The sequence below is a fragment of the Haemorhous mexicanus genome, chromosome Z (genome assembly GCF_027477595.1).
Source record: "Haemorhous mexicanus isolate bHaeMex1 chromosome Z, bHaeMex1.pri, whole genome shotgun sequence".
NCBI lineage: Eukaryota > Metazoa > Chordata > Aves > Passeriformes > Fringillidae > Haemorhous > Haemorhous mexicanus.
The window spans coordinates 75441373-75468996 of NC_082381.1; the positions used below are offsets into that span (position 1 = coordinate 75441373).

A 27624-nucleotide genomic window follows, 5' to 3' on the forward strand; every position below is an offset into this window, starting at 1 on the left:
ACACGCGGACACTCCCGTTGCCAGGCAACCGCCTCGCGCCCGGCCCGAGCCCTTCCTACCCTCACCCGCGGTCGGGCGCGCGCTCCCATTGGCTGTCTCTGCACGGCCCACGGCTCCCATTGGGCGTCCGCCGCCCCTGCCGCGTCCCCATTGGCCCACCGCCCTCTGCCCACGTCGCGTCACTTTCTCACGCCATTCCCCCCGCCCGCTCAGCCCGCCGCTCGCGGGGTGGGGGGCGGGACCTGAGGCGACCGCGGTCATGATTGGTGAACGGCGCTGCCGCTCAGGCCGCGGGCCGGGTGGCGGGCGGTGCAGCTGCTTAAAGGGGACGCACGCCCGCCGGAGGCCGGTGCTGTCTTGAGTGCGTGCGGAGCGACAGCGGGAGCGACAACGGGAGCTACATCGGGAACGACACCGGGAGCCATCACCTCCGACGGGTGAGCGCGGCTCGGGCCGCGGAGACACTCGGGTCGGGGGCGAAGGGCCGCGGAGCCGCGTGGGGGAAGCCCGCGAGGGGCGGCGGGGCTGGGATGGGGAGCCGCACGCAGGGTCGGCATAGCTGGGAGCGGCTTCCTGTGGATGCGAGCGCCTTCGGAGGAACGCCCGGAGAGCGGCACGGGGGGGGTGGGGAATAAAAAAAAAATTAAAGTGCAAAAAAAGACCAAAAAAAAAAAAAGATGAGAAAACCCCCCAAAAAGGTGTGTCAGGGTGTCTTAACTTAGGTGTCACCTCGTATCCCGCGCCAGCCGCTGTCCCGAGCACACGGCCCGTAGGGCGGCGCAGCGGGCGACGCTCACTGCCCGGGCAACCAGGTGCGTCCCGAAGGAACCGCATCCCGGAATGGGGGTCCCGACCGCCGCCTCCCTTCCTGCCTTCGGGGGAGGCCCCCGGCTGTGTGAGCTGCGGTGAGCGGCAGCTGCGGGGCTCCTCCGGGCTCTCCCCCCGTCTCGGAGGCAACCAAGGAGCCTTCCGTGAGTCCTTTAGGCGCCTCTCTATGTCGCGACAGCGTCGCCCTCCCAAGCCGGGATAGGCGGACCGAGGGTGTCTCCCTGCCCGTGCCACCACCCGTGCTCAGGCAAAGGCAGCCGGGTGCTGCCCCAAGGGATGCCGCCGCCTTCTTTCCTGACGGCGTTTGCCGCAGGGTGTGGGCATCCCGGCGCCCACCCGTGTTGTGACGGAGCCCCGTGCTGAGATGTGCCGCCATCCGCGCGGGTGGGGCCGCACGGCTCCGCCCGAGGTTCCGTCCCAGCTGCTCTGCGCGGCTTGCCTGTATCCCGGCGCTCGGCGGTGAGCGAGCATCCCGCGGGGATGCCGGTCCCGGCCCATCCCAGCGCCCGCAGCCGAGCGTCCCGCGGGGATGTGGCCGCGGTCCGGCGGGCGCGGCGACCTCTGGTGGCGGCCCGGGTGTCGTGCGCTCGAGTGTCACCTGCGGGCCCGTGCGGTCGGTGATGTCGCAGCCGGGGCTGCCACGGGCACAGCCCGTCCCAGTGGTCCTCTGGAGCCAAAGGCATCCCTTGTAGCAAACAAGGCCGGGGCTTATTTTCTGCCTTTGAGTAAAGTGTTCCGTTAGAATTAAAAACTTAGGCAGGAAATAACAGAGTCAAATTCTGGACATAATATGCTCAAATTCCTAAGAAAGACAATAATGCCGCCAGTTGTTACAAGCAAACATGGTTATGGTAGCACAAGCAGAAAGAAGTGGCTTGTCTTATTCTTCTCGTTCATTCCCAGCAGAATCATAAGGAGAGATGAAACAAAGCATGTTTCTCATTTCCATAAACCAAAGCATTTGGGGTTCTTGTTATTTTAAAACAAATGGTACTTCTGAGAAAGCTTTCATTTTCAGTAAAAACTCAATGATAGCATGTTTTTTGCTGTTTGACCAGGAAGACAAAAGACTGTCTGTTTTACACTGAGTAAACAATTTTTTTTTTCTGTAATGACTGACTGACTCAAGATGTCATATGTCCCATTTCCTTCAGTGGTCAGAGCATGCTTACAAAGCAGTGCTTCTCATGGCAGTACAGCCTGGCAGCCCAGACTGCTGCCCTGCTGGGTGTGCCTGGTGAGCTTGGTATTTGGTGAGCCTGGGAACACAAAAGAAACACCCCCCCCCCTTTAGTTGTGTTCTGCACAAAGTTTGCTGATGAGAGAACTGCAGCAAGTAATATCACTTGAATGCCAGTTTTGGCACCTCAGAGTTCTGTAAGGAGCAAGCACAGAAAACACTGGATTTCATTAGCTCTCATCAATAATATAACTCCTTTTGGCATATTGTTTTTCCCAACAATTCACTGCCTGGTTAAAAGCTGCTGTTCCCTACACCCATTATTTGTCAAGTCCATTATATGCTCCGTGCAGGCGTCAGGGAGACCTCACTCCACCCTTTCAGTACTTACAATAAGCTTATTAAAAATTAGAGGGAGAGGGGCTTCTTGCAAGAACGTGTGCAAGGGGGCTGGTTTCAAACTTAGAGTATGTTTAGATGAGATATGGGGAAGAAGTTCTTTAGGGTGAAGGTAGTGAGACACTGGCACAGGCTGCCCAGAGGACATGTGAATGCCTCATCCCTGCAAGTGTTTAAAGCCAGGCTGGATACATTAAGCAACCTGGTTTAGTGGAAGGTGTGTGAACCCACGGCATGGGGGGGGGGGGGGGGGGGGGCGGGGGGGGATGGTGGTGGTGGAATGAGATGATCTCTAAGGTCCCTTCCAACCCAAGTTATTCAATGATTTCTGTATGAATCTTAAATAAAGTTAGGCCTTTTGAGATTCTCTGCAGCCTCCAAATTTAAGCTTTCTGGCCCTTGGAGCAACAGTGAGCTCTACTCTGGGTACATGGCTCACCCTAGGTGTGGCTGCCAGACATGGATGAGCTGGAATTTCCTCTGATAAAATGAGGTGTTTTGTGCCAGAAAGGGAGCTGGACCCTAAAGCCCTTTTCCCAGCTGGTACCTTGGGATCTCTGTGGGCAGTGTGTCTTCACTCGTATGGGAGCCAGAAAGCGTCTTCCTGCAGTGCCTGTGCAGATTTGGGGCAGCATACAGCTCTTGGAGCCAGGTTTTGGAGCCCAGCGCTGCTGTGTGTCCCCAGGCCGTGTGCGTGTGACTTGTTCACGGTGCTGAGCAGGGACATCCCTTGCTGCCCGCAGCTCTTGGGCACTCTCAGGACCAGCACACTCCCTCCCCTGGCTGATGGCCACTCCGCAAACAGCATCAGCCTGCTGCTGTACCATAACAAATCCAAAATCCTGCCCGACAGCTTCCGGGAGGCAGGAATAATTATGCTTTTGCTCAGTTTGTGGGTTGTTTGGGGTTTTTTTTAACTGTCTAGTTTAAAGCAAGATAAGGTGACACGACACCGCTCCACTTTGGAAATAGAAGCGAGGTGCTGAGTGCTTGTCCTAAATAACAAACACAGCCAAGGCCACCCAGGGAGCCTCCCCGCACCGGGGGTTCGGGCGCTGGCCAGTTCGGTGCTGCCCGTGCCGGCCGAGCCGATCGCGCTGTGTCGGCGGTGCTGCGCACGCGCACTGCCCGCGGCGCGCATGCGCGCTGCCCGCGGCAGGAGGCGGCCATGGGATTCCGCAGCGTGTGAGAGGCGGGCGGCGTGAGGGGCCGGGGCGGCGCGGCACGGCGGGCCGGCGTGAGGGGCAGGGGCGGCACGGCACGGCACGGCACGGCACGGCACGTCGGCGTGAGGGGCAGAAGGGGGTCACGGCCGGGGCCGCGGGGCGCCGGGCTCCACCTGCGGCTGGGGCGCGGTGCAAACCCTGTGCGCACATTCCCGCGGCTCCTGCCCGGCTCCAGGGTGGGTTATGGATAACCTTGAGGTGGTGAGGGGCGGGGGGTGGCGGTGGCAGCAGCGGACACAAGAAAGACGAAATTGGTACATTTGCTTAAAACCGCTCCGTGCGCTGTAGGGCTGTTCTTTGTCCCTTTATGCAGCTGGCCGTGGCTTCTGGAAGCTTGGCGCTGGGCACGGAAGGGACGAGTGCCCTGTCAGGATGTAAGCTGAGGAGGATGGTGCCGGGCTGTGTAATTGAGGGAGGGTTGAAGTAATGGGGTGTAGTGTGTCCTTGGGAGTAGTAAATTCCCAAGTGTGGTGCCAGGAAAGTTGTGGGGTTAGAATAAGGAAACTCGGCCTGTCAGGGAGAACACTGTTCATCTCAGGCCATGAAATACTCCTCCGGGCATGGTATTAGGAGTTTCAGTGTTCTGGAATGCCAGAATAGAGAATGCAACAAATAAAAAAACCAAAAAGAGCACCAACACCCCCACTGAAATCAAAAACCAAAAACAAAACAACTCACACAGAAATAGTTCTGCCTTGTTGCAAGTGTAAACAAAACAAAGTGACCTAGGTTGCTTTGTTTAAAAATAAAAATGATTTTGAAGAGTCCTGGCCTGTCTTAAGATGGTTATTTTCTAGTAAGGGATTTCAACTAGCAACGCTAATAAAAATATGAAATGTTTCTAGCTTGGTTATATGCAAAATTGAGACTTTGCATATAAGCAGAAGTAAGATATTGAACACTAATTTCTCAAACACTTAACACTCGGTGTGTGTTTCTGCTTCAGAAAGATAGCTTGGGTTTAACCTACATCTGTTCATCTCCAGGGCTGAAATCTGTATTTTCACTTAATAATAAAAATCTTATAAAACTAATGATGTTTACAGTATGCTTGTACCGAAGCTTCACCAGGGGCAAAGCCTTGCGTTTTGCAAATGACATTACAGAGTACATGCAACACAACTTTTACCTTACAATTGCAGGAACTAAAAGTAGGCTCCTCTAAATATATATGAGTAAATCACATGGTTTTGTGGTTTTCTTTTTTTTTCTTAAAGATCTGCCACAATGCCTGGGTCTCTTCCAGTGAATGCTGAATCCTGTTGGCCCAAAGATGTGGGAATTGTGGCACTGGAAATATATTTTCCCTCTCAGTATGTTGACCAGACAGAGCTGGAGAAGTATGATGGCGTGGATGCTGGGAAGTACACCATTGGGCTAGGCCAGGCAAGGATGGGATTCTGCTCTGACCGCGAGGATATCAATTCCCTCTGCTTGACTGTGGTTCAGAAGCTCATGGAGAGAAACAACCTTTCCTATGATTGCATTGGGAGATTAGAAGTTGGAACGGAGACCATAATTGACAAATCAAAGTCTGTGAAGACGGTCCTGATGCAGCTTTTTGAAGAGTCTGGTAATACAGATGTAGAAGGAATCGACACCACCAATGCATGCTATGGAGGCACTGCTGCTCTTTTTAATGCTATTAATTGGATTGAGTCCAGTTCCTGGGATGGTGAGTCAAGGGTATTTTCTTGAAAAGTTACATCATCCTTACATCAGTCTGCCCTACACTGACAGTGGTCATGTTTAACCATATAAAATTCAGAGGGTAAACTGTTTTCTAAAGTGCTTAAATGCTCTGGGCATTTCCACTTCAGTTACAGCATGAACATAGCTGCTAATGTAAAGGTCTTCTGTAAATTTAGGTGATTTAAATGTGGGAGAAAAGTCAAAATTGAAGAGCCCTTTAATCTTGCTGTCATCTCCTCAATAACTGGAGTCTAAAAATTGCTGATGGCTGTTAAGATGTGTCAGACTCCTGGCTCCTTCTCATCATTTTCCCTGTGTGTTTTTTCCAGGGCGCTATGCCCTCGTGGTGGCTGGAGACATCGCTGTGTATGCCTCAGGAAATGCCAGGCCCACTGGGGGAGCTGGTGCTGTTGCAATGCTGGTCGGCCCAAATGCACCGCTGATTTTTGAGAGAGGTGAGTCCAGTGGGAGAACATTCACTGTTCAGGTCAGATTACTGCATCTGGAGCCTCTTCCCTGGTCTTTGTGCCTTGCTGAGGCAGCAGATCAACTCCACTAATGTCAGAAATTGTTCTTTATCTCTTCTTGGTCTGGGCTAACTCTTACAGGACAAAGCAGGGAACAATTGGAGGTGCTCCTATTTGTTTGTTTCCTTGAGGATTCTCCAGTAAAATTGATAGAGTAATACTAGAGCTGAACAAAACAACATTCTACTTCCAGGACAATATGACAATGCTTTATTGCATGTGTTTGTCATGCTCAGTCCTACTCTGCTTTACAGGCCATTGAGGACTGTGTGAAATCTTATCTCAAAAGGCCAGAATTGCCATTAAAATCTGCTGAACAGGGGCCAAAACTGCCTCTTTTCCCACATGTGCCAACTGACACATCCCAATTGACTCAAAGCAGCTGAATAAACTAATTTTCAACTTTTGTCAATTTCTGCCCACCAGGGTTGCGTGGAACCCACATGCAGCACGCGTATGACTTCTATAAACCAGACATGGTCTCTGAATATCCTGTAGTGGATGGCAAGCTCTCCATACAGTGCTACCTCAGTGCATTGGACCGTTGCTACACTGTGTATCGCAACAAAATCCACGCCCAGTGGCAAAAGGGTGCGTAGCCTCTCCCAGAGATACTGCAAGATCGGCAGATTCTCGAGCGTGTACCACACAGGCAGTTTTAGTATCTGATCTAAAAACTAGTCTGTGAGTCTCTTCATGTTTGTATGTTCTGAAGTGATTGAAATATTTGCTGTCTCCTGTAAGAAATTATTTATTTCTGTTCTGGCATGGCTAATTTCCTGACAGTCTGTAAGCAGGAGTCTCTACAGGCATTTGTTGATGTAAGATATAATGCCTTGGTTAAAAGCATACTGTTATCCACCTCCATCCAGATTTTTAAGAAATGTAGGTAAATATTTAAATGTTCTGTAATTTTACTGATTTTTTTTTTTAAACCCAGCAAATTAAGTAGATTATTATGTCAAAATCCTGGGTAGAAATACAGAGATTCTGTTAAACATAGCTTTTTATCCTGGAGAAAGAGCAGACATTGTTAGCTGGTGCAAATGGTGGTAAAAAAAGAATTTTTAAACAGAAGCAGTGCAGTGTGTTCAGTGTGCTTGACAGTAGTGGTTAGTGTTACTTGTATGTTTGTGTCTCTTCTATGCCAACATGCTACAATGACTGGTGTCCTGCCAGCTCCCTTCTTTATTTCCATAATTGAAGTGAGTATTAAACAGAGGTTGTAACATAACACTTCTGCCACTTCCAGAGGGGACAGACAGACGTTTCACCTTGAATGACTTTGGATTCATGATCTTCCACTCTCCATACTGTAAGCTGGTACAGAAATCTGTGGCTAGACTCTTGCTGAATGACTTTCTCAGTGACCAGAACCCAGAAACAGCAAATGGTGTTTTCAGTGGTCTGGAAGCTTTCAGGTGAGAAAGGCTGCTGTCTACCTCATTCACATAATCTGTTACACATTCATTGTGTGTTTTTACTTTCTGCTATTTTATTAACTGTTTCTGAACTTCTTTTTTGGGTTTTTTTTTTTCCTCTTTTGAATAGGGATATAAAACTTGAAGATACATACTTTGACAGAGATGTGGAAAAAGCTTTTATGAAAGCTAGTGCAGAGCTCTTCAATCAGAAAACCAAAGCTTCATTACTTGTATCCAATCAGAATGGAAATATGTATACCCCTTCAGTCTACGGTTGCCTTGCCTCTCTTCTAGCCCAGTAAGCATAAAATTGGGAAAAGCCTTTTATGAATAAGGTCATAAAAGGTTTTTTTCAGAAAATCTATTGTAAAAGCATCATTTACCAAACCTTTCCCTACGAGATTGCCTTAAGCAGAAAAACTAAAGTTAAAACACAATTCTGCAGACACATTCAGTTCAAGTGACATGCAGATTGAAAATGTCTGTGTGAGAAGCTGATGCAAAACAGCTGCTTCCTGCCTTGCAAAGTAGGATCTTATTTGTAAGGTAGTGTCTGTTCTCAGCCCCAACTTTCCCCCTCTTCCTTCCCCTAGAAACACTCCTGAAGTTGAAAAGAAATCTGAATATCTTCTCTGTCTTACTATAATAAGTAAAGCCAAATTAAATTAGTATTTAATTGATTTTTTTTTTCAAATACAGCCTTTTACAAAATTATATTAAGTAACATTAAACCACTCCTGAGTTTTCTTTTTTGTTTATTCTGATCCTGTCTTCCAAGATGTGTTTATTTTTTGGCTTTGGTTTGCTTAAGAATGAAATATTTCTGCCTTCATCACATTCTGGGCATTAATCAGGCATGTCTTGGCAGCTTTCAAACTCAGCACATAACAGCAGTATTTGAATTAGTGTTTTTAAAAGTCAGCATTTATGTACATAGTATGCTAAATGTGTATTATAGACACTATAATGTGCTGGTTGCTTTTCCAAAGCTAGATGCAGTTTCTAGTTATTTAAAACTGGAACTTTGGCTTAGTTCTGACTTTAAAAAGCTGTTGTATGATTTTCAGGTACTCCCCAGAGCAGCTTGCGGGACAGAGAATCAGCGTGTTCTCATATGGCTCTGGTTTTGCTGCTACCCTGTATTCCATCAGGGTCACACAGGATGCCACTCCTGGTGAGTGACTGGAGGTGATGTCATCTGCCTCACTTGCTCAGCTAGCTCTTGATGCCTTGTTGCACAACACATTAGCATAAGGAAACCCTCAGGGCAGTGCCTTAATGACAGCAGTGCCTCACTGAGAATGTCCAGCTCCAGGGAGTGTTTAAGTGTTTCCTTGAACAAATAAATAATAGTCTTCAAACTCAACAATGTTTGAGTTGGTAATTGGGAATATTTTAAATTACTAATACTTCAGATTCTATAATGCAAATGTTCACATACTATTGTGCAGTTCTCAGTACTGACTCTACCCTGTGTGGATGGTTCTGTATTGCAGGTTCTGCACTGGACAAAATAACTGCCAGCCTTTCTGATCTCAAAACAAGACTTGACTCAAGAAAATGTATTGCACCTGATGTCTTTGCTGAAAACATGAAGCTCAGACAGGAAACACATCATTTGGGTAAGAACCTAATAAATAATGTCTATCATTCCTAGTCCTTGAGCAAAATGCTTATCACTTAATCTGCCAGACTTTAAATGATTAGGATGTAGGATGAAGGAAGTGTCCATCCCTTTCTGCTTCTAAGTAGCTTGTGTTCATTTTACCCAGCATGTCTGAAGTAAAAATGGTGGCTTGTTTTTTTCTGTCTCAGTGCATCCAATCTGCCAAGGCCTATGCTGGGTGAAACTCTAACCAGGAAACAACTAACAATGTGTTACTCCCTTTCTTACAGCCAATTATATTCCACAGTGTTCAGTTGAGGATCTCTTTGAAGGAACATGGTACCTTGTGCGTGTGGATGAAAAACACAGGAGAACTTATGCCCGGCGCCCACTCATGAGTGATGGACCTCTGGAAGCAAGAGTTGGAGTTGTCCACTCAGGCATTGTTCATGAGGTGAACACTCGGCACTCTTTTAAAGTTTGATGTAAATGGTGGAACCATTTACATGTTTGTCTTGGCATGTGCATGTATGTTAAGAGGAAGTGGTTTTACGAGTTACATTGAATACTTTGTTAACACATGTGACATACAAGCCAGAAGTAAAAAGTTGAAACTGCGATTTTAAAAAGTACATTTCATCATAAAAAGAACGAAACTGCACAAGAATGAAAGAGAAACAAACTGGCTCTTCTCACACGATCTGTTTGCATGAAGCATGATCAATTTAATTGACTCAAGGCCAAGCCGTCCATTGTAGCATGAATGTTGTTTGAGAGTTGGACTAGCCATGAAGTATGAATGTCTGTGAACTAGTAAACTGTATTTAATGTTTTTTTTCCCTTCTTCTTAGCACATCCCAAGCCCTGCTAAGAAAGTGCCAAGAATCCCTGCAACAACAGAATCTGAAGGCGTTACTGTCGCCATTTCCAATGGGGAGCATTAAGATACCTCTGTGAGGTGGGGAAAGAAAGGAGGTGTGAGGGCAGGGTGAGAGAGAGAGAAAAAGGATTGCAGTAGCACTGAAGTTTCAGTGTACACTAGTACTTAATTGGAGCATGAAAAAAAAGTTTAGGCTCCTTGAAAAAAATCATCATACTATAGTGTGCTGATTTTATAGTATTTTCAGAACACTAAAATCAGGAGTATATTGGAGATAGAAGGACTTGCCAGGTGCTGTGGGGATTCCTTAACATGTCTGAACTTTTTTAATTGCTGAGAAGTAGCTATAGTCTATTAAAAAGTCTTCATACACAGAAAGAAGAAAAAAAAGGAATCTTCTGCCTGCTCTTCCATGTAAATTGACTTGAAACCTACACTGTTAACTTCTGCTAGTACTCAACTGTGTGCAAAATAGTCCAAGCTTTTAAATGTTAGGGTTCTCAGTGCCTTGACAATAAGCAGTCAACCTTCTGAATACTGCAATTCTCTTTCACTTTATCACCTTCCCTTTCATCTCCTAGTCTGCCTCCCATCACCCCATTGCTTTGGGACAGGCATAGAACCAAGAACATCCATTGCTGGAATAGAGCCTCTCTTCCCTGTCAAAGTGACTGGATCAAGAACGGCTAGGCTGACAAGTGGTCTTCTTAGAAGAAACTCTGTGATTCACTGTGTTAGTTACTATGTGTAATTCCTTCTAACATCTTATGTGATTTATACCTTCATTTTAAGTCACAGGAGACTGGGAGGAAAGATGAAGAAGAAGGGAGGTAGTAAATTTTTTATTCTAAAGAAAGGGGATCATTGATTTGACACCATAATAGATGGTTTAGTAGAATATTCAAGACAGCAACATTTTCAAATAAAATTTAGAGCTATTGTGGAGCTGTTTTAATTGGCTAACTAAGGAAGAGAGTGATGTTTATCACTTTGTCTGGAACTCTAGCCTATTAGTTGTCTTTTATATAATACATTTCCAAAAGACTCTTTCTAGCTTTGAATCTGGCTTTGTACTTTGAAGTCCTTCTCACTATTGGTAATACTGTAGGAGTGGAGTCTTTTATTTCTTTCCCCCCTTCCCCAGCGTGCAAGCTAAAGCTATCCATTTTGCAAGCAGTAGATAGATTTACAGTGGTTATGGGGAGTCCATTCTGGTAGATTTTTAAAGCCCAGATTGGAAATGAACTATGATATGAGCCTTTAAAGCTTGTATAATATATATATATATATACATACATATATATGTATATATATATTTAAGTTGAGCTAATGTACAGAATGAAGTTTCATTGAATTTATTTCTTTGCTAATTCTACAAAGCTACATTATCTAATATAAAGTAGCAAAAAATTATTTCTGTTAATTACATTTTTTTGTGTGTGTACAACAAAGTGTTTGTATCCTGTCACTCACTAGGATTTGATAACTTGCTGTATTTGTACAGTCAAGCCTTGGTAAAATAGTTGTTTAATATAAATTGATGAATACTAATCTGTTTGTTCTGCTGAAAATGATGGAGCAATGCATGATGATAGTGTTTGCAAGTATTTGGGTTTAGGTTGCCCTCAAGAAACTTTAACTTGGCACCTGTAAAACAAACTGTCATGGAACAAAGTCCATTGCTGGCAGTGGACAAGCCAAGAGGTGAGCTACTGGCACAGGCCTCACAGGTCTGTGAGGCTGATCCTTTATTAAAATAAAGTTTGAGATATTTGAAACCTGTTGGGAGTAGTGCTGACTTGTTGGTTTTTTTAGGATGGATTTCTTTAACAGGAAAGAGGAAGCTGGCTCTGGTAAAAACCTAAAGTTGTGGGGTCACAAGCTGTGTGGACATTCTACATCTTTCTTCTTAGTAATTCCATTACAGAAGTGGAAAATACAATTGCTTCAGCTGGTGTAAAACAATTTTATCAGGGCCATGTTTCAAGATAATTTAAAATGCTTTTGTATGGAAACTGTTTGTAGTGGAGGAATACCCACTTTATGAAATGGAATTAATTACTGTTTTATAAAAATTGGTATTGTTTTATTTACCCTCAGAAATTCTGTGAAGAAGGCTTGTTCTTACTTTGTACATACCTGAGTCTCACTGAGTCCAGTTTCCCATGCATGGCCTTTCAGTGTCATTCCACTGCTCATTTATATGAATTATTCCCTCTAAAGTGAAATTATTGTCTCATCGGTGTCATAACAGATAAGGTGTCCTGCCTTTAAATGTGAGAGCACCAGCTGTACCTGTGTACACCTTGTGTTGGGTGTCTTTCCTTAGCTAAACTCAGGTTCTGCCTCTTATCTTAGGCATGTCAGCTGTCCCTGTTCAGGTAACAGCTGCCACACTTGTCCTTTGCACTGGAGTTAAAGCTTTTGAAGATCTAAGCATAGAATAAGCGACTAAAGCTGAAAATCCGAGCATCTGCATTTTGGTGATGCTCAGAACAACTGGAGTTGTCAGACTGTCCAGCTTTTATCTTGCAGTGATCAAATGTCACAATCAGCTTTGTGTGAGCTTTGGCTGCCAAAGCAGGATGGCAGGAGTGAGGACAAGCCTGCAATGCTCAGTGAATATAAGCAGATTTTGCTGCTGCTTGCATTCAGCTACTGGTAACTAGGGCTAAGGCAAGAACTTAAAACTACATGGGTTTTGGAGTATGCTTAAATCTGTCTTTATTGGAATGCAACTGGAGTCCAAGCAGTTCCAGAGTGGCAGAATCATGCAAGCAGTGAAAGGTGTCAGAAGGGTAATTGATGGTAGCCCAATCAGCCAGGCACCCACACATACAGGGTTAAAGTACTGAATCCTGATTTGTCTTCTGGATTTGTGACAAGTGGGAACTGCAACCAACAAGAGCTTTGATGTTTCTTGAAAGAAAATAAAATGCTTTTTAAAAATTAACTTGTTAAATTTGATGAGGAAGTTCAAAAGAAGAATTTGCAATTGTTTAGATTATAGTTTGGTCTCTGTTTAAATTTAGTTCTCTGCAAAAACTGTCCCAGTTTGCATTGGTGAAGTTGTGTTGAGCTTAGGTACAGCTTTTCAGAAGTTAGCTGTTACATGCCTGTGCAGACAATCTCCCAAACGGGGAGCAGTAGCATGGTGTTTATTAAAAGATCTCCTCCACTCATGATCTTTGCAGTTACTGGGTTCTTGCACTGGCTATACCAAGTATATGGAGAAAGGGTCAAACAAATGCACAAGAGCTCTGGTTTTGAGTAGCTTCACTGTTAATTGAGAAATGCAAAGAAAATGAAGCATTTTTGGTTTATTCAAAAATTACAAAAAAAAGTAACACTACAGCTTAAGGATAAGTGAATAATCCCCTTTGTCAAATTTGCTGAGCATAAAGCCTGCAGTGCAATTTTATAAAATAGAACACAGCTTGGATGTGTGCTTAATGCCACTGTAAGAAGTGATTCCATTCCTTGAGTTGTCTTCTTTTGGATCTGGTTGGGACATGATAGGAACAGATTCAAGTGCCCTTTTCTTCTGTACTCTGTGCAACACGATTCTGTAGACCCCCGTTATGGAGCTGCGTGCATCTCTTCCCCGGTTGTTCTGAATGTGCTGTTCTGTGATTCCCAGATCCTCCAGAATATTTTTCACTTCAATTTCTTCTTCTTTTAGTGTACTGATGTCTGATAAATACTTTGGATCCAGTTTAAATGTCTGTAAAGGTTTAGGGAACTGTATTCCTTGCATCCATTCACTGTTCATAATCAGTTTGACAGAGTATCTCTTGGTTGGTACTGGCTGAAGGACTCCTTTTATCAGTTTCTGGCAATTTTCTGAGAGGCAGGGAGGCAAAGTGTATGTCCCTTCAAGAATGCACTTTTTCAGTTTGCCTACTGTATCTGCCCGGAATGGCATGCTGCCTGTCATCATGAAGTATAAGAGGATTCCCAGTGCCCAGATGTCTACATAGATGCCAATATAGTTTTCATCTCGGAAGAGTTCAGGAGCAGCATAAGGAGGAGAGCCACAGAAAGTTTTTAAAGTTTCATCTCTTTTACTTATTGTGCTGAATCCAAAGTCTCCCACCTTAACACAGGTGTTACTGGCGTAGAAGACGTTTTCTGCTTTCAGGTCCCGGTGAATGATATTATTGTCATGCTGTGGAAGAAGAGGAAAAGTTGGTATTGTTTTGTTCCCAGGAAAGTTCTCAATGGCTACCTCTAATTCATTAATTAGCCAGAAGGAGAAAGGGAGTTATCTTGGGCAAATTCTGAAACTAGTATTGCAATTGGAAAAATCATTAAACAAATCTAACTTAATTCTCCAAGGATACAAAAACAATTGAGTAGGGGGAGGAGAAGGATGCTGGGATTTTTAAACACAGCACTCTCAACTTGTTAACTAATAGCAACTATTTTCATGAAGCAAATGTGTGAGGGCAGCATGACTAATCCACAAGGTTAGACAGCTTCATGTGCAAAATCTATTTTTCTAGGGTTCATGGCACTTGCTTTTGCAGTTACTACATGCAACTTACAGATTTAAACATTTAGTTCCCCGATTGAACATTATCACAGATAATGTAAGAAATTTGCTACTATTACATTCTGTGATCTGATGTCCTATGAGGAACTGGTGGTAGCAGGAGAAAAGGACCACAGAGTTGGGCTTCATAGCACTTTATGTTGCTGGACAACCAAGTTTAGTGGTGTTTGTTCTAGTTTTAGAAATCTAAATTTCTACTTTTATTCCATTGGTAATGCCAGTAGTAGCTAAGGACTCAAGCTGAATTTGCTCTGCTTAGTCATGATATACCTGCCTTGATTAAGTAAGAGTTTGGCTTCATCTTTGGAATAACTAGAAGGAATGGATGAGCACTCTATGCCTTATCCTTTGGAGTAACATCCTACAGTATCTGGAGGCAATAAAGAAACCCTTTGGCATCCTATTTCAACTTGCATCAGTAACAGCCAGGGATCCGCTGTTCTTGGGGATGGACTGGCAGCAAGGAGAAAGGATTTATGTAGCCTGGATGTGATGGCTTAGCAAAAGGGAAATGTGCAGGAGTCTCTGTGTACAAATGAAGAGGTTGGCCAGCTTGATAGTCTATGTTTAATTCTAGGAAATAAACGTGGTGTAATTTTGAAATGCAAATTCAATTCCTATAGCTGCAGGGTGCCTGTCCTATGGATTAAACGTTGAAGCTAATCCACCACTTAAAGCACATACAATCATTTCGTCAAAACACATAAGAAATGAATGCTGTTTACGTAAGCCTCGAGTAGTGTACGATGCAGTCTCCAGACGTCTGACCTGGGCTCACCCTTGTTTCTGACTTCGCCAGAAGCTGTTATGTGGCAAGGAGGACAGGAGCCACCGGAGGGCACCCTGAGCCAATTTTAACGAAAGCTGCTTCTCAGACCTGTAGAACAGTTCTCCGTGTTTTTATTTTTTTGAAGTAGCTGTAATTACTCTGCAAGGTTTAGAGATGTACCGAAGTAGTTAATTGCTCCTTTTCTGCCTTGACAAGATGCTTCAGGCTCTACACAAATAGCATCACCCTAAGTGTATATACTGAAGACCAGGCAAGAAGTGTTGGGTGTTAAACCTCACAGACTTGCATGAAAGTGAGGACCAGGAATTGACTGTCTTTAAGTGACAGATTCACACATTCATTAATGAGCAAGGGATATTTGCAACACCTAACCAGCCTATCTGGAAGTGGAAGAGTGACTGATACTATATTTTTTAACAGGGAGGGAAGAAACGAAGTTTTGTTCACTGGTGCCCACAGCACATTAAAGCAAGCAGAACACATTATAACACCAGAACACTGGTGCCAGAAGGGTGATTCCACCCACCAGGTGTTTCCAGTCTCCTCCTAAAAGCTGTCAACAGAGAGGCAGTAACTTGAGGTGGATGTGAAAACCATCAGATACCTTTAACAGCTCTTCTATAGCTATTAGCTGTTTTGCTTTTTAATAATGTGGGTCTGAAATTTTGGGTAACAATAAATCTACTGTTGAAATTCAAAAGAAATATCCACAGAATGAGCTCAGAGTAGTGAGAGGCAGCATGCCTGTGTAAGAGCAACTTACCATGTGCTTCACAGCAGACACAATCTGGGAGAAGATTATTTTACACTCTGTTTCTAGCAGCTTTCCTTCTGTACTGATTTTAGTGAAGAGCTCCCCGCCTCCTGCATACTCCATCACCAGGTGCAGTTTTGAGAGTGTCTCCACAACTTCATACAGCCTGATGATATTTGGGTGGTGCAGCTTTTCCATGCTGGAAATCTCACGAGACAGCAAACGTTGAGTCTTCCGGTCTAGCTTTGTCTTGTCCAAAATCTTAATTGCAACTTTATCTGAGAAGAAAACATTTTTTCCATGTTGTTAATGCAACAGGTACAAAATGGTAATACCATTTACATACAATGATGCTTGGTTGTAGAAGTGCAATAAAATTTCACCTCATCAGTATAAACTAAGCTGCAGGGACTTACTAAGCCCCTGCAATCTTTCACACAACCCTTGCCCCTTTCTGTCTACAACATCCCACTCAGTGCTCCGGTAACTGAAGGCTGCTAGAGTATGCAACAGCTGATCAGATCATCTGCTGCTACGTGTTTGAAGGTACAGCATCTGCTTTTGCTGGTAGAGAGTCTTTTGTGCTTTTGTTGTTTGCTCAGAGCTCCTCAGATGAGCCAGGTACTTGGAGACTAATGGAGGTGTGAAATTTGTGTGCTTTGTTTCTGACCAGGCAGACAAATTTGTGGGGAATTTAGAGGCTTTGACTCTTTTATTCTGAGCAGTGAAGTCAAGTAAGTTGCAGGGATGCTGTAAGACAGCAAATCTAGCTGCTGTTTAGTCCTACATGTTTCTGGAAGCCTACACAGAGAAGCCAAAGGCCACAAAACACTTATATATATCTACAGCTGCACCACATCATCAGGGTAGCTCAGAGCAATATGAATAGGTAAATCACAGTTGCCCTTATGTTCCTCTTTTAGTCTGTAGGTTACAGCTTTTGTCTTTACTCTTCTGAACACAGCGGGTATTTGAAGGATTAGTCTGGTTAAAACAGGTTTACAGTGGCTTTGTATAACTTGTCAAGACAGCAAAATTAAAATGGATCACAGCAATAAAAACAACTATTTATTCCGGGAATAAGAGATTCTTGGTTGTTCAGTTTTGGGTTTTTTTCCCCCTCAAGACTATCTCAGTCAAACAATCACAAATTTCTTAATAATTAATCACTTTTAATAAATCTTTCATCAAAAAACTTCACCTTGGTTTCTAGTAAATTGGAATAAATTAGGAAAAAAAGGTATTGTTCACTTGTTGCTGTTAGAAAAGAGGGAGAAGGCTATTACATTTTTACACATGTTCAGGTATCAAACCATTCAAGTTTTTATTGAATATGATCAAGTTTTAACAAAAATTTAATATTTCAACATATATAAAGGAATGTTAAGGATACTTATGCATGTGTCTGTACAGATCAAGAAAACCCCATACTTGGTATATTTACATTTTTTAGTGTGATACATATATCAGTTGATGTCCCTACTGAAGCACAGATGATGCTTGAAGCACATGTGATTCTTGTGGTGGAAAGTGCTGAATTATCCCTTGACGTGCCTGTGTTTAGGAATCTGTGCTGAGTACAAGGCAGTAATCCTGGTCACACAGATTCTCTGTCTGTGTGAGGGGAGAGCCCCTCAGGGAAGCAGGTACCTCCTGTGTGGTGTGGAGCTGGGTGAACCAGGAGGAAATGCAGCTACTGACAGTGACTGCTGACCCAGTGAAAGACCCTCGTCATGTTCATAGCACACTGATCTCCTAAACCAAGAGGAATGAGCATCAGCTAGCAGTAGGTTATATTTGCACAACTAAACGCTTTCAACTCTTACAATCTTAACCATGCAAGTTGGGGACATTTGGGCTTTAAAATAAAATCTTCTAGGTTAATTTTTTCACCTGTCATTTTGCCCCACTTTTCCTCCGGGTAAGTTTTCCTGCTAAGTTGTAAAAGGAAAGAGGAGATTTTGAACTGAAGAGCCTGATCCTACTCAAACACCACCATAAATCAGGACAAAGCTCCTTTAAATCTACATCACTGCAGTTGCAAATGCATTCCATGCAAAGAAATCTGACACCTTCCTTTTCTTTTCTAAACTCTTCCTTTCTGCTCCCAAACAATGCTTGGTTTACAAATCCTCTATTACTCTTGCTTAGCAGCTGTGCTGAACAGGACATTTTTAGCAGGCAGTTTATTTACCAAAATAATTACAAAAAGAGTTGAAAGAGATTTTGATTGACTATATGCAGTCTGTGAGGTTTGAAAAGTGCTAGGTGAAATCTTAGTAATAGAAACTAGGAAAAAGTTGGGAAATAGCAATTTCAGGAAGAAATGGTGTATGATGTGATAGGAGAAGGAAAAAATATACAAATAAAACCACGTTAAAATTGCTTAAAAGAAACCACAACAAACTGTGTGCCTGGACATTCCTGCCTTTGCAATTTGTGTCACATTAGACAGACTTCTTACTAGCTAGAAACTGTGTATGCCCGTAATTGCTTCTATTCAGCTGTGCTCTCACACTTCCTTTGTCAGAGGAAGGCATATAAAATAAAAGTTGAACAGGAATTTAACAGTCCTTAGCAAGAAAATGCCATTAATTTCTGGAGAAAATCTCTGCCAAAGTTCAGGTTTATATAGTGGGTAAAGCCCCTGAATAGCACAACACATAGAAACATAAATCAGAAAATACTCTTAGATCATGAAGTCCAACCTGTCAGGCCCACCACTAAAGACTGTCCCTAAATGGCACATATACACATCACAGGGAGAGTGACTTCATCAGTCACTGAGGAGCCCATTCCAAGGCCTGACCACCCCTGTGGTATAGAAATTTTTCCTAATGTTCAACCTAAACATCAACCTTTCCTGGCACAATTTGAGGTCATTTCCTCTTACTCTGTCCCTTACTACCTGGGAGAAGAAGCCAACCCCCACCTGGCTACAGCCTCATGTCAGGCAGTTGTGGAGAGTGACAAGTTCTCCCCTGAGCCTCCTTTTCTCCAGGACAAACACCCCCAGCTCCCTCAGCTGCTCCTCACAGGACTGGTGCTCCAGACCCTGCCCAGCTCCATTGCCCTTCTCTGGACTCTCTCCAGCTCCTCAGTGCCTTTCTTGCAGGGAGGGCCCAGAGCTGGACACAGCACTCGAGGTGTGCCCTCAGCAGTGCCCAGCACAGGGGGACAATCCCTGCCCTGGCCCTGCTGGCCACACCATGGCTGCTCCAGGCCAGGATGCCATTGGCCTTCTTGGCCACCTGGGCACACCCTGGCTCATGTTCAGCTGCTGTCACCAGCACCCCCAGCTCCTTTCCAGCCACTCTGCCCCAGCCTGTGGAGCTGCCTGGGGTTGTTGTGACCCAAGGGCAGGACCCAGCACTTGGCCTTGTTGAGCCTCACTCTGCTGGCCTCAGCCCATTCATCCAGCCTCTCCAGTTCCCTCTGCAGGGACTTCCTGGCCTCCAGCAGGTCATCAGTCCCACCTAATGTGCTCTCACCTGCAAACTGAGTGACATTAATCAGGGCTGGCCCCAATACTGAGCCCTCTGGAACTTTGCTGGTGACTAGCCCCAGATGGATATAACTCCATTCAGCACCACTCCGTTTCCAGCTAGCCAGCCAGCTTTTTATCCAATGAAGAGTGCACCTGTCCAAGCCATGGGACATGGCATCCGCATCATAGCACTAAAGATTCTTCTGTGTTTTCTAAACAATGAAGACAGCCCTTTTGAGGGAAAAAGGTTCATCATCCAGTATGATCCTGAAGTTTTTTCCTCTCTCTCTCTGGAAATCATGTGTCCTGCTGCAACAGATCACAAGGGCAACAGAAAAACATATATATGTAATTTTTACAAAGGCTCATCTTAGTAAAAAACAAAATTATTTCCTCTTTTGATACAGGATGATACAGGAGAGAGACCATATTAAACCTGGAAGTAACTGAAGAGCTGAACAGCCCTCTGACACATACACCACCCTCTTCCAAAGAGACCAGATCAGCATTAATGATGAAGCCTTTTATTTATATAATCAGATTTTAAAAAAAGACTTGCACTCATTAACACACTGTGCAGGAACATAATTTCATTGCCAACACAACAATGTGTACCTACCACAAAAAACAATAATCTTTGGTGGTGGTGAGTGTGTATATATGAATGCCTATGTGCACGTTCCTGTTCTTCTGTTCAGGACCATGTATTTTATTGGCACGGATAAACTCACAGGCAGAATGAGTCAGAAAATATTTATCTTTCATTCTTCCTTCCTCATGACAGTCATAAACTCAGCATCAATAAATCAACTCCCTTTCCAGTGAACGCTTTAGCCAAAAAAGTTACAAACAAACAAAAGAAAAATAATTTGAGACATATCTGTTGAAAAATAACCTTTTCCAGAAAAAGAAAAAAGTACAGTTTTGGTTATGGTATTTAGTTTGTCTGAGCTTACTGTATTCGCTGAAGTTCAAAATTTTTCAATCAGCTCTATTCAGATACTAAAGCAACCTGTTTCCTAAGTAAGTTGAGCAAAGGGTTAACCCAGATTGACTTTCTAACTGCCTTTCATTAGCATTCCTTGTGTTCCCAGTACAGGAGCAGCATTTCCCCCAACAGTAAGCACAAAACAGCTACCTTGGGAAGAAAAATAAGTATCACAGAAGAGGAAACAACTTGTGAACCAAGTAGAACCGAGATGCTTTTCTGAAACAAGAATAACCAAAAACTCAAAACCCAGTTAAAGCAACCCTTGGGTGTTGGCAGGCTTAAATATGAAAAATTAGGTACCATCAGTTCTCCACTTAAGATTCCCAGTGCAACAACCTCTGCACCCAAGGGATAATTGTGAGCTTTCATCCCCCTTAAATCTGGGCTGAAAGAGGTAATTAAAGAAAATAACAATAGACAACACTGTTTCGGGCCACATCTCATTCTCTCACCTGTAAGATGATGAAGGGAAGGAGAGTCAATCAAACTGAATAGTAAAGACTCTTAGAAGAAAAGCAAGATAGTAGTGTACAAAGATACAGAGAAAACTAGTCACCCTGACAGAAAAAACCAATTTCTAATATTGCCAGACAAAGGCAGAAGACGAAACAGGACAGCTGTTGACAAGTTCTTAGTTATACCTATGACTGAAGTGTCCACTGCAGTTACCTAGCCCTTCCAGTCCTACCTAGAAGCAGTAGATAGGGTGCTTTGTATAATTAAAACAATAAAACTGACAATTCAACACAAACACCAGTTTGGTGATACCAGAGCTTGTTCCCCTGCACCCGTTCCTCCCACACCTATAGCTACTTCCTCCCACACCTACAGCTCCCATCCTAGCTTTCTACAGTAAAGAACCATCAGCAAATGAGCCAGTTAAGTGGGCATAGCATTTCTCACCAAAATTACCGCAACCAAATAAAATTTTTTGTTCATAGTAGTAAAATTTGTGATAAAAAAATGGAAGCCTTGCTGTCTCTGGCTGCAGGCAGGAGCATACCTAACCTGCTATCCTGGGCATTCACCACCTGTATCCCTGTGGGCCAGGAGCTAGGGCAGGGAAGAGGGGGGTAGGAGGGGAGGCCCAATACCACACTTCAAAGTGTGGAGTGTCTGAGCCACAGGATGTGTTAACTCCATTAAGTGCAGCGATGAACTCCACCTGTAATAGCTGCCATGTAGAGAAAATGTTTCTAGTTTCTTTAAAGCAGAATCCAACCCTGAGGATTTATGTGTGAACCTGTCTACAGATTAACTCAAAAATGTTAAAAAATACACACACACATACACATGCAGACACGGACACACAAACTCTGTATGTGTATTTAAGGTTCATACAGCCTCTTTCTTCCCATAGGAAGCCATTTATATAGGTCACTCAGCATGCAATGGTGCCTACCTTTGGTTAGAGAATGAATTCCAAGCTTCACTTGTGAGAAATTCCCACTTCCTATTTCTCCTCTGACTCGATAGAAGGCAATTCTCTTTCCCAGCGTTAATTCCTTCACCACTTTTTCATTATGAGACATATCCTGCATTAGTTTCTCAAAGGGGGTCAGCCTGTGCTGTTTGCCCTCTTCATCTCCTTCATGGCACTCTGGGTGCCCATCATCTTCCCTGCTGTCCTCGTGATGCCACCTGGAACAGCGGTATTTTCCAAGACTTCCTTCATTCACATATCCTGTTGTCATAGTCTATAGGGTAATCACTTCCCCATTTAACAAGGTGCCCTGAGAAGTTTAAATGAAGTAATTCTGTATGAATATGCAATCCTGCACATTATGGACACGGTGACAAATGCAGCAAAAGAAAAATAAAATAGCAGCTTACAGAAAGTCCAAAGACTAGTTTGAAAATTTGTTCAAAAACACATCTGGCACATCTACATATTGCATGTCCTGTCCAAAATCAAAGATAAAACATCCATTCCTCACTAATAGATTAGTGTGTCCGGATCTTCAGCTAGGTAAAAGGTAAAAGAGGCTTTGCAGTTAAAACTGCAAACTTTGTGCAAGAAAGTGGCAAGGTGCTTGCTGTCTATGCAGTACATTTGACACATGCAAAATATTTGACACGAATATTCAGATTTTAGCTTGATCCTTTGAGAACTAACTTGATAGATAAAGGTCAAACAGAAAGCTGATTAACTGCTCTGAATAAATCCAGATACTTCTAGCTAATTTTGAATAGCTGACCTTAAGATCGTAGTTCTCCTTGATTCTGGTAAAAGTCCAAAAGCTGACTGTAGGGATTGCCTTTGTTTCATTCTTCAGCCTGTGAGCTTGTCACTGTACCTTGGAAATGTCACTGCGTATGGAAGCCTTGCTGTAAAAAGTACGCTGCCCCTCTGTTTCTTTCCCATGGTGTGTTCAACAAAGCGACTGATTCTGGAAGATGACAGGAAAAGCATAATCTGTGCACCAGGCAAAAGAAATGCTGCGCCTCAGTATCCCTGCAGTCACATGGCAGGACAATACAGGATTAAGTAACTGCAATGTCACGTTAACCCTCCTTTATTTAGATGAGCTTTCTTTAACGCCTTGAGCCTTCTCAAAATTTTGCCAGACGCGTGGTGTTCCTGAGCAGACAGATGAAGAAAGTAATTAAAACCTTTACATAACAGCTTCACTGAATGACAGCATGACCCACACCATTTCACCAGTTTAACTCTGGCAGCACAGACACAGAAGTACTTACCCTAAATACACAAGCAACTGCTTCCCTTTAAAGCAGCACACCAATATTTTCTTCTTTACCTTTCTCTTTTAACCTTGAGAGCCAGAGTTGATCAGCAAATGCTGATCATGCAGCTGCATGCCTGAGGGTGCTGAGCTGGGCACGAGAGCTGAGACAGCTCAGGCAGTGGCAGCGCTCACCTCCCCTGCTCCCCGCCTGCAGCACACCCGACTGATGGACACAGGAGACACCCGACTGCCAGGACAGATGCACCAGATTGAGGGGGAGTGAATCAGACCAGTAACTCACTGCCTGAAGCTTAGGCAGACAGTCACCTAAGGCGCCACACTAGCACAGGGCATGTGACATTTGCCAGGTGGAGCTGCCCTCTAAACCCTACAATCTCCTTCGTGAGCAAGAGGAAGAGAGGTCAGAGGCACGACCTAAGTGCAAAGAAAAAGCATCTGGTGATGGTTTCATTAAATGGGAACTGGAATGGCACAGAAGCACTCATCTGCTCCTACAGAGAGGCCAATGTGACTGACCCATGCTCTAGGACACTGCTCCCTGCCTTGAGACACATTGAAGAAATTTTGAAAGTCACCTTACCTCTCTGTGCTGCAGCCACATTGCAGGCAGACAAACCTGTCCCAGGGTGATGCAGAAAGCCTGGCTTTCCCTCAGAGTCTGTGACTCTGTCTGTCACTTCTCTGAACTAGGGATGCTTCTTTACTGTGTGTGCTGCAAATTTAATGGCTCATGCAGTTTGTAAGTGGAACAGAGGGAGAGGGAGAATTTACTACTACCATAATGCCTTCATTAACTCTTTTTGGCTTACTCATGTTTGAAGAAAAGAGTCCTTTTCATTGTTGACAGAAAATAAAAATAATAAATACATAATTGTATTGTTCTCTGGAGCTAAATAGACTGAAATCCCTGACAAACACTGTATGTGTACATACAGCTAATGGCCAAATCCTGATATTGTTATTAGGGAAGAGACCAAGTGACAAATGAAAAAATCCTTCAGTATTCTCCCACCAAACCCCTCTTTCTTAGCACCGAATGTTCCCCCTTATTTTGTTATTTAATACCTTGGAAGAAAAAATTTATGTGGAAAGACACCCCATCCCCACACAAACTGAAAAACCCAAACCCCACACCTTACACTCTGTTTTTCCTTCATTTGGGAAAAGGACAATTTCTTTCAGGAGTGTCAGAATTCTGGCCCACATGTTTTCTGCTTTAACCTGTTTCACATCACAATTGTAAAAGTATTCTAGGAAATAAAAAACTATATGAAACTTGACTGTATTTCACAGTTTTAATGGTGGGTGACACTCTAGCAGAGCAGAGCTTTTGGAAGCCATTTGTCTGCTGTTCAGAGCCACAGTGACTCAGAGGAAGAACTCTGGCCCCATTCTGCCCTTTGATCTTGAGAACAGCAGCACAGGCTGTCCATACAAAAAGTCTGGAAACCTCCATGAGCAGTGTCAGGCACGCCATGAACAAACTGTATTATTCAATCAAGTCTCTTTAGTTGGGCGTAACATCCTCACCACCAAAGAATAGCTGTAACTTATGGCTATAACCTCCAGAGTGGCAGGTATGGACGATTCTGGTCCCACAAAAGAAGAAACAGAGAACCACTGCCATCTTCTGCAAAAATCATCAGTGACCTTGCAGTTAACTGGCTGTACAGAAAAGGCTGCCTGTGCAAAAAGAAGGGTTTCCTTCAAACAGACTTGCGTAGACAAGCCCCTCCTGAATACATTCCATCAAGGCACAGAAGGTAGCTAGCCCAGTCCATGTGGATCACAGAGACAAACCATATGGGAATACCACAACCTTGTGGGGACAGAGGAGTCAAGAGAAAGGCAAAACTGCACTGAGGCATCAGCACGTGGCTCTTCCTGAATTTGCTCCTGCGGAATTTCTCCTGGGGCTCAACATGCTGTTTTTCAGAGCACAGCCTACCATTAATCTCCCTTTGAGGCTTGACATGTAACTGTCAACCCTGCAACCTCCTGGCACTTGGCCAGCTGGCTAGGTTTTCCCTGTGTTTTGAGACGAGCTATTTCAGTATTCCTGGTGTTAGCAGTATATACACCATCTATTTATGGCCTACATTCCTTCCCGTAATCAAAGCCAGCAAAATCTATCCTGATATCATACAAAAGGGCACTGACTGTAAAAGAAAATAATTCTAAGAGAGAAGGGAGAAACAAGGAAATCAGGAGTGATCCAAACACAATGAAAGACCAATGTTTGTTTTTTTTTCTCCAGTCTGGCTGACGGGTGACCAGAAGAACTTCATATAAATTTATCTGACCAAATAACCACTTTAAAAAATAAAATAAGCAAGCAAAAGAAAACCAAAACCAAAAGCAAACCACTATAAAAATCATCACAAGACAGTGAACAACTGTATCAATCCTGTAAGACCTAACATTGATGTTGTTTAACCTTGTTTTTTAAATTGACATTCTCCTCCTATTCTACTAAGTGCTAAGTACCCTCAGGCTTCAGCTGCAGACTCAGTTTAAACCCTGCATCACAACTTTAAGGAAGGTCAGAGTGAGGGGGAAAAGAATTAAACCAAGAAAGAGATCACTGGGTATAGAGAATTTGGTTCCTAAATCTCATTTTGACAGATAGAGAAAACGTGACCTGGTTTTAAGAAGCTTAGAATGGAGCACATGAAAGCACAGAAGCAGCTGGACCAGTGCTCTCTGATAGCACTGTGTTTGGCAAATTGGTCTCTTTCATTAAATCTGTCATTCAGAGGCAAAAATCCACCCAGCTTTGAATGCTTAAACTGTTGCAGCTCCTATTAGAGTGAATGTGAAGGAAGTTACACTGGAAGGTCTCCTACCACTCAAACTGTCACAGTACCAGGTATTCTTAATGAGGATGTCACTGGATATTGCAACTCATTCACTAGAGTTCTCTTTTCAGCCCCTCTGCTGTGTAGTCTGAGGAGACGGGGATTTTTAAAGTATTTCCCTAGGGTAGGGGATTAGTCAAATTTTTTTAAATTCCCTTGAAGAACAGCATGTCTCCTGCTTAGCAGATTATATGCACCATGCACCAGCTCTGGATCAGAACTGAATGTAAAATAGTAGGGATTTTTTTTGTAAACTCATCTGCTAGAAAAATATCGACCCCATTTTTTTAGTTACAGCTTTGAATGTTCAATTGTTGCAAGAAAACACCAACAACGTAGTATACGCCTGTGTACAGAAGACCTATCTTTTACAAAAGATTAGAGGCCAGCAGAACAGTCCTGTAAGACCTGTAGCACAGACCACAGGTGACACAAAATCTCTGCTCTGCAGACAGACACCACAGAAAAAGTAATAGCTCAACTTCTGTGCTTATGCTCAATAATATCGAGTGCATGGCTGCTGTGGCCAAAGGAAGTCAACACTTGTTCAAGGTTTGTCCTGAGCACATTTTTTTGATTTACATGAGAAGCACCCTCAGTCTTATTTCTGTGAATGCCAGAAAACAGAATGACTGTATAAAATACACCCCAGAGCTTCACATGAATTGTTTAAAAACCTCACAAAACCCAACTATTCAAAATACAAAATACACCATGGCTACAGGCTGAACACAGACCTCTGTACCCAGCTCACATAGGACAAAATACTAACAGGGCACTGACCATGGAGAACCACCAGAAACTCCTTGCTCTCTCTGCCCAGGCCCACATGCCACCAATTTCCATCCCAGAATTACTACGGTTAGGAGGTACAGCATTTGGTTTGCCATTTATTGTTTGCTGAAAACCAGACATGAAGAACATCATTCTTATCAGCCTCCTGCTGTGCCTGGGAATGCTCTGATAACAGCCACAGCGATGAGCCTGGGCTGGCAGGTGGGCAGGGCATCACTGCCAGTTCTGTGCTGCTGCACTGGACAGGCTGGAGCTGCAGTGTGAACTTGACTGTGACCTGTAGATGGTGGGAGCAGGAATCTCTCAGTCTGGCTGTGGTTGTGACTGTGCCCCAGCAGGTACACCTCTGGAGGGATTATGGCCCATGCAGGCCACACTGGGGCAGGTGCACCTCAAAGGACTGTGCCTGAGTAAATGTATGCTGCAGCAGGTATAGCCCTGAGGAGACTGGCTCACAGACATGGCTCCACTCGAGGCAGCTACAGCCCTAAGGCACTACACACTGTGGGTAAATCCAAGCTGGAGCAAGGACATGGGGAGCACGTCATTGCTCTGTCAAACCATGACACATTGGACTCAATCATCTTAAGGGTCTTTACCAATATAAATTATTCTATTGTTCTTAGCCTAAGACAGGGCATTGTTTTCCCACACAGGGAACATTAACATATGCAGCAACCCTGGCTGAAATAGAATATAAACACTTTCAAGGCTTCTACGCAAAACCTCACTTACTGGCCACAGCACCAAGAAGGGAAGCAGGAATAGATAACAAACAGTTGTGCTGGACACACTCTTTCCTCACAATGAAATGCCTGTTCTATACACTGTTATCAGAAAAAAGAATCCCAAGGAATTCTGGTATAAAAAGGAAAAAAACAGCCAAAAAAAACCCCTCTACACTGGAAAACACTAACTGGCAAC

The 27624-nt window shown here is 43.9% G+C and overlaps 2 protein-coding genes across 4 annotated transcripts; one reads left to right on the forward strand and one right to left on the reverse strand.

Annotated features, from left to right (window-relative positions):
- Nucleotides 1-309: 309 nt before the first annotated feature.
- HMGCS1 (3-hydroxy-3-methylglutaryl-CoA synthase 1) lies at nucleotides 310-11544 on the forward strand. 3 transcript variants are annotated; one of them, XM_059837036.1, is made up of 10 exons: nucleotides 310-437; nucleotides 4851-5308; nucleotides 5655-5780; nucleotides 6279-6443; nucleotides 7105-7273; nucleotides 7404-7574; nucleotides 8344-8450; nucleotides 8773-8898; nucleotides 9173-9336; nucleotides 9734-11544. In XM_059837036.1, the coding sequence occupies exons 2-10, from the start codon at nucleotides 4861-4863 to the stop codon at nucleotides 9824-9826; spliced, it is 1569 nt and encodes a 522-aa protein (XP_059693019.1). In that variant the 5' UTR covers nucleotides 310-437; nucleotides 4851-4860; the 3' UTR covers nucleotides 9827-11544. The 3 variants fall into 3 exon arrangements, with proteins under 3 accessions (XP_059693019.1, XP_059693018.1, XP_059693020.1); XM_059837035.1 differs by lacking the exon at nucleotides 310-437 and adding an exon at nucleotides 3569-3592; XM_059837037.1 differs by lacking the exon at nucleotides 310-437 and adding an exon at nucleotides 3670-3809.
- An 818-nt stretch (nucleotides 11545-12362) lies between these two features.
- Nucleotides 12363-22944, reverse strand: NIM1K (NIM1 serine/threonine protein kinase). The gene is made up of 3 exons (XM_059837038.1): nucleotides 21742-22944; nucleotides 15871-16139; nucleotides 12363-13930 (listed from the first exon to the last, which is right to left on the reverse strand). Exons 1-3 carry the CDS (start codon nucleotides 22031-22033, stop codon nucleotides 13181-13183), a joined length of 1311 nt encoding a protein of 436 aa, XP_059693021.1. The 5' UTR covers nucleotides 22034-22944; the 3' UTR covers nucleotides 12363-13180.
- Between the last annotated feature and the right edge of the window lie 4680 nt (nucleotides 22945-27624).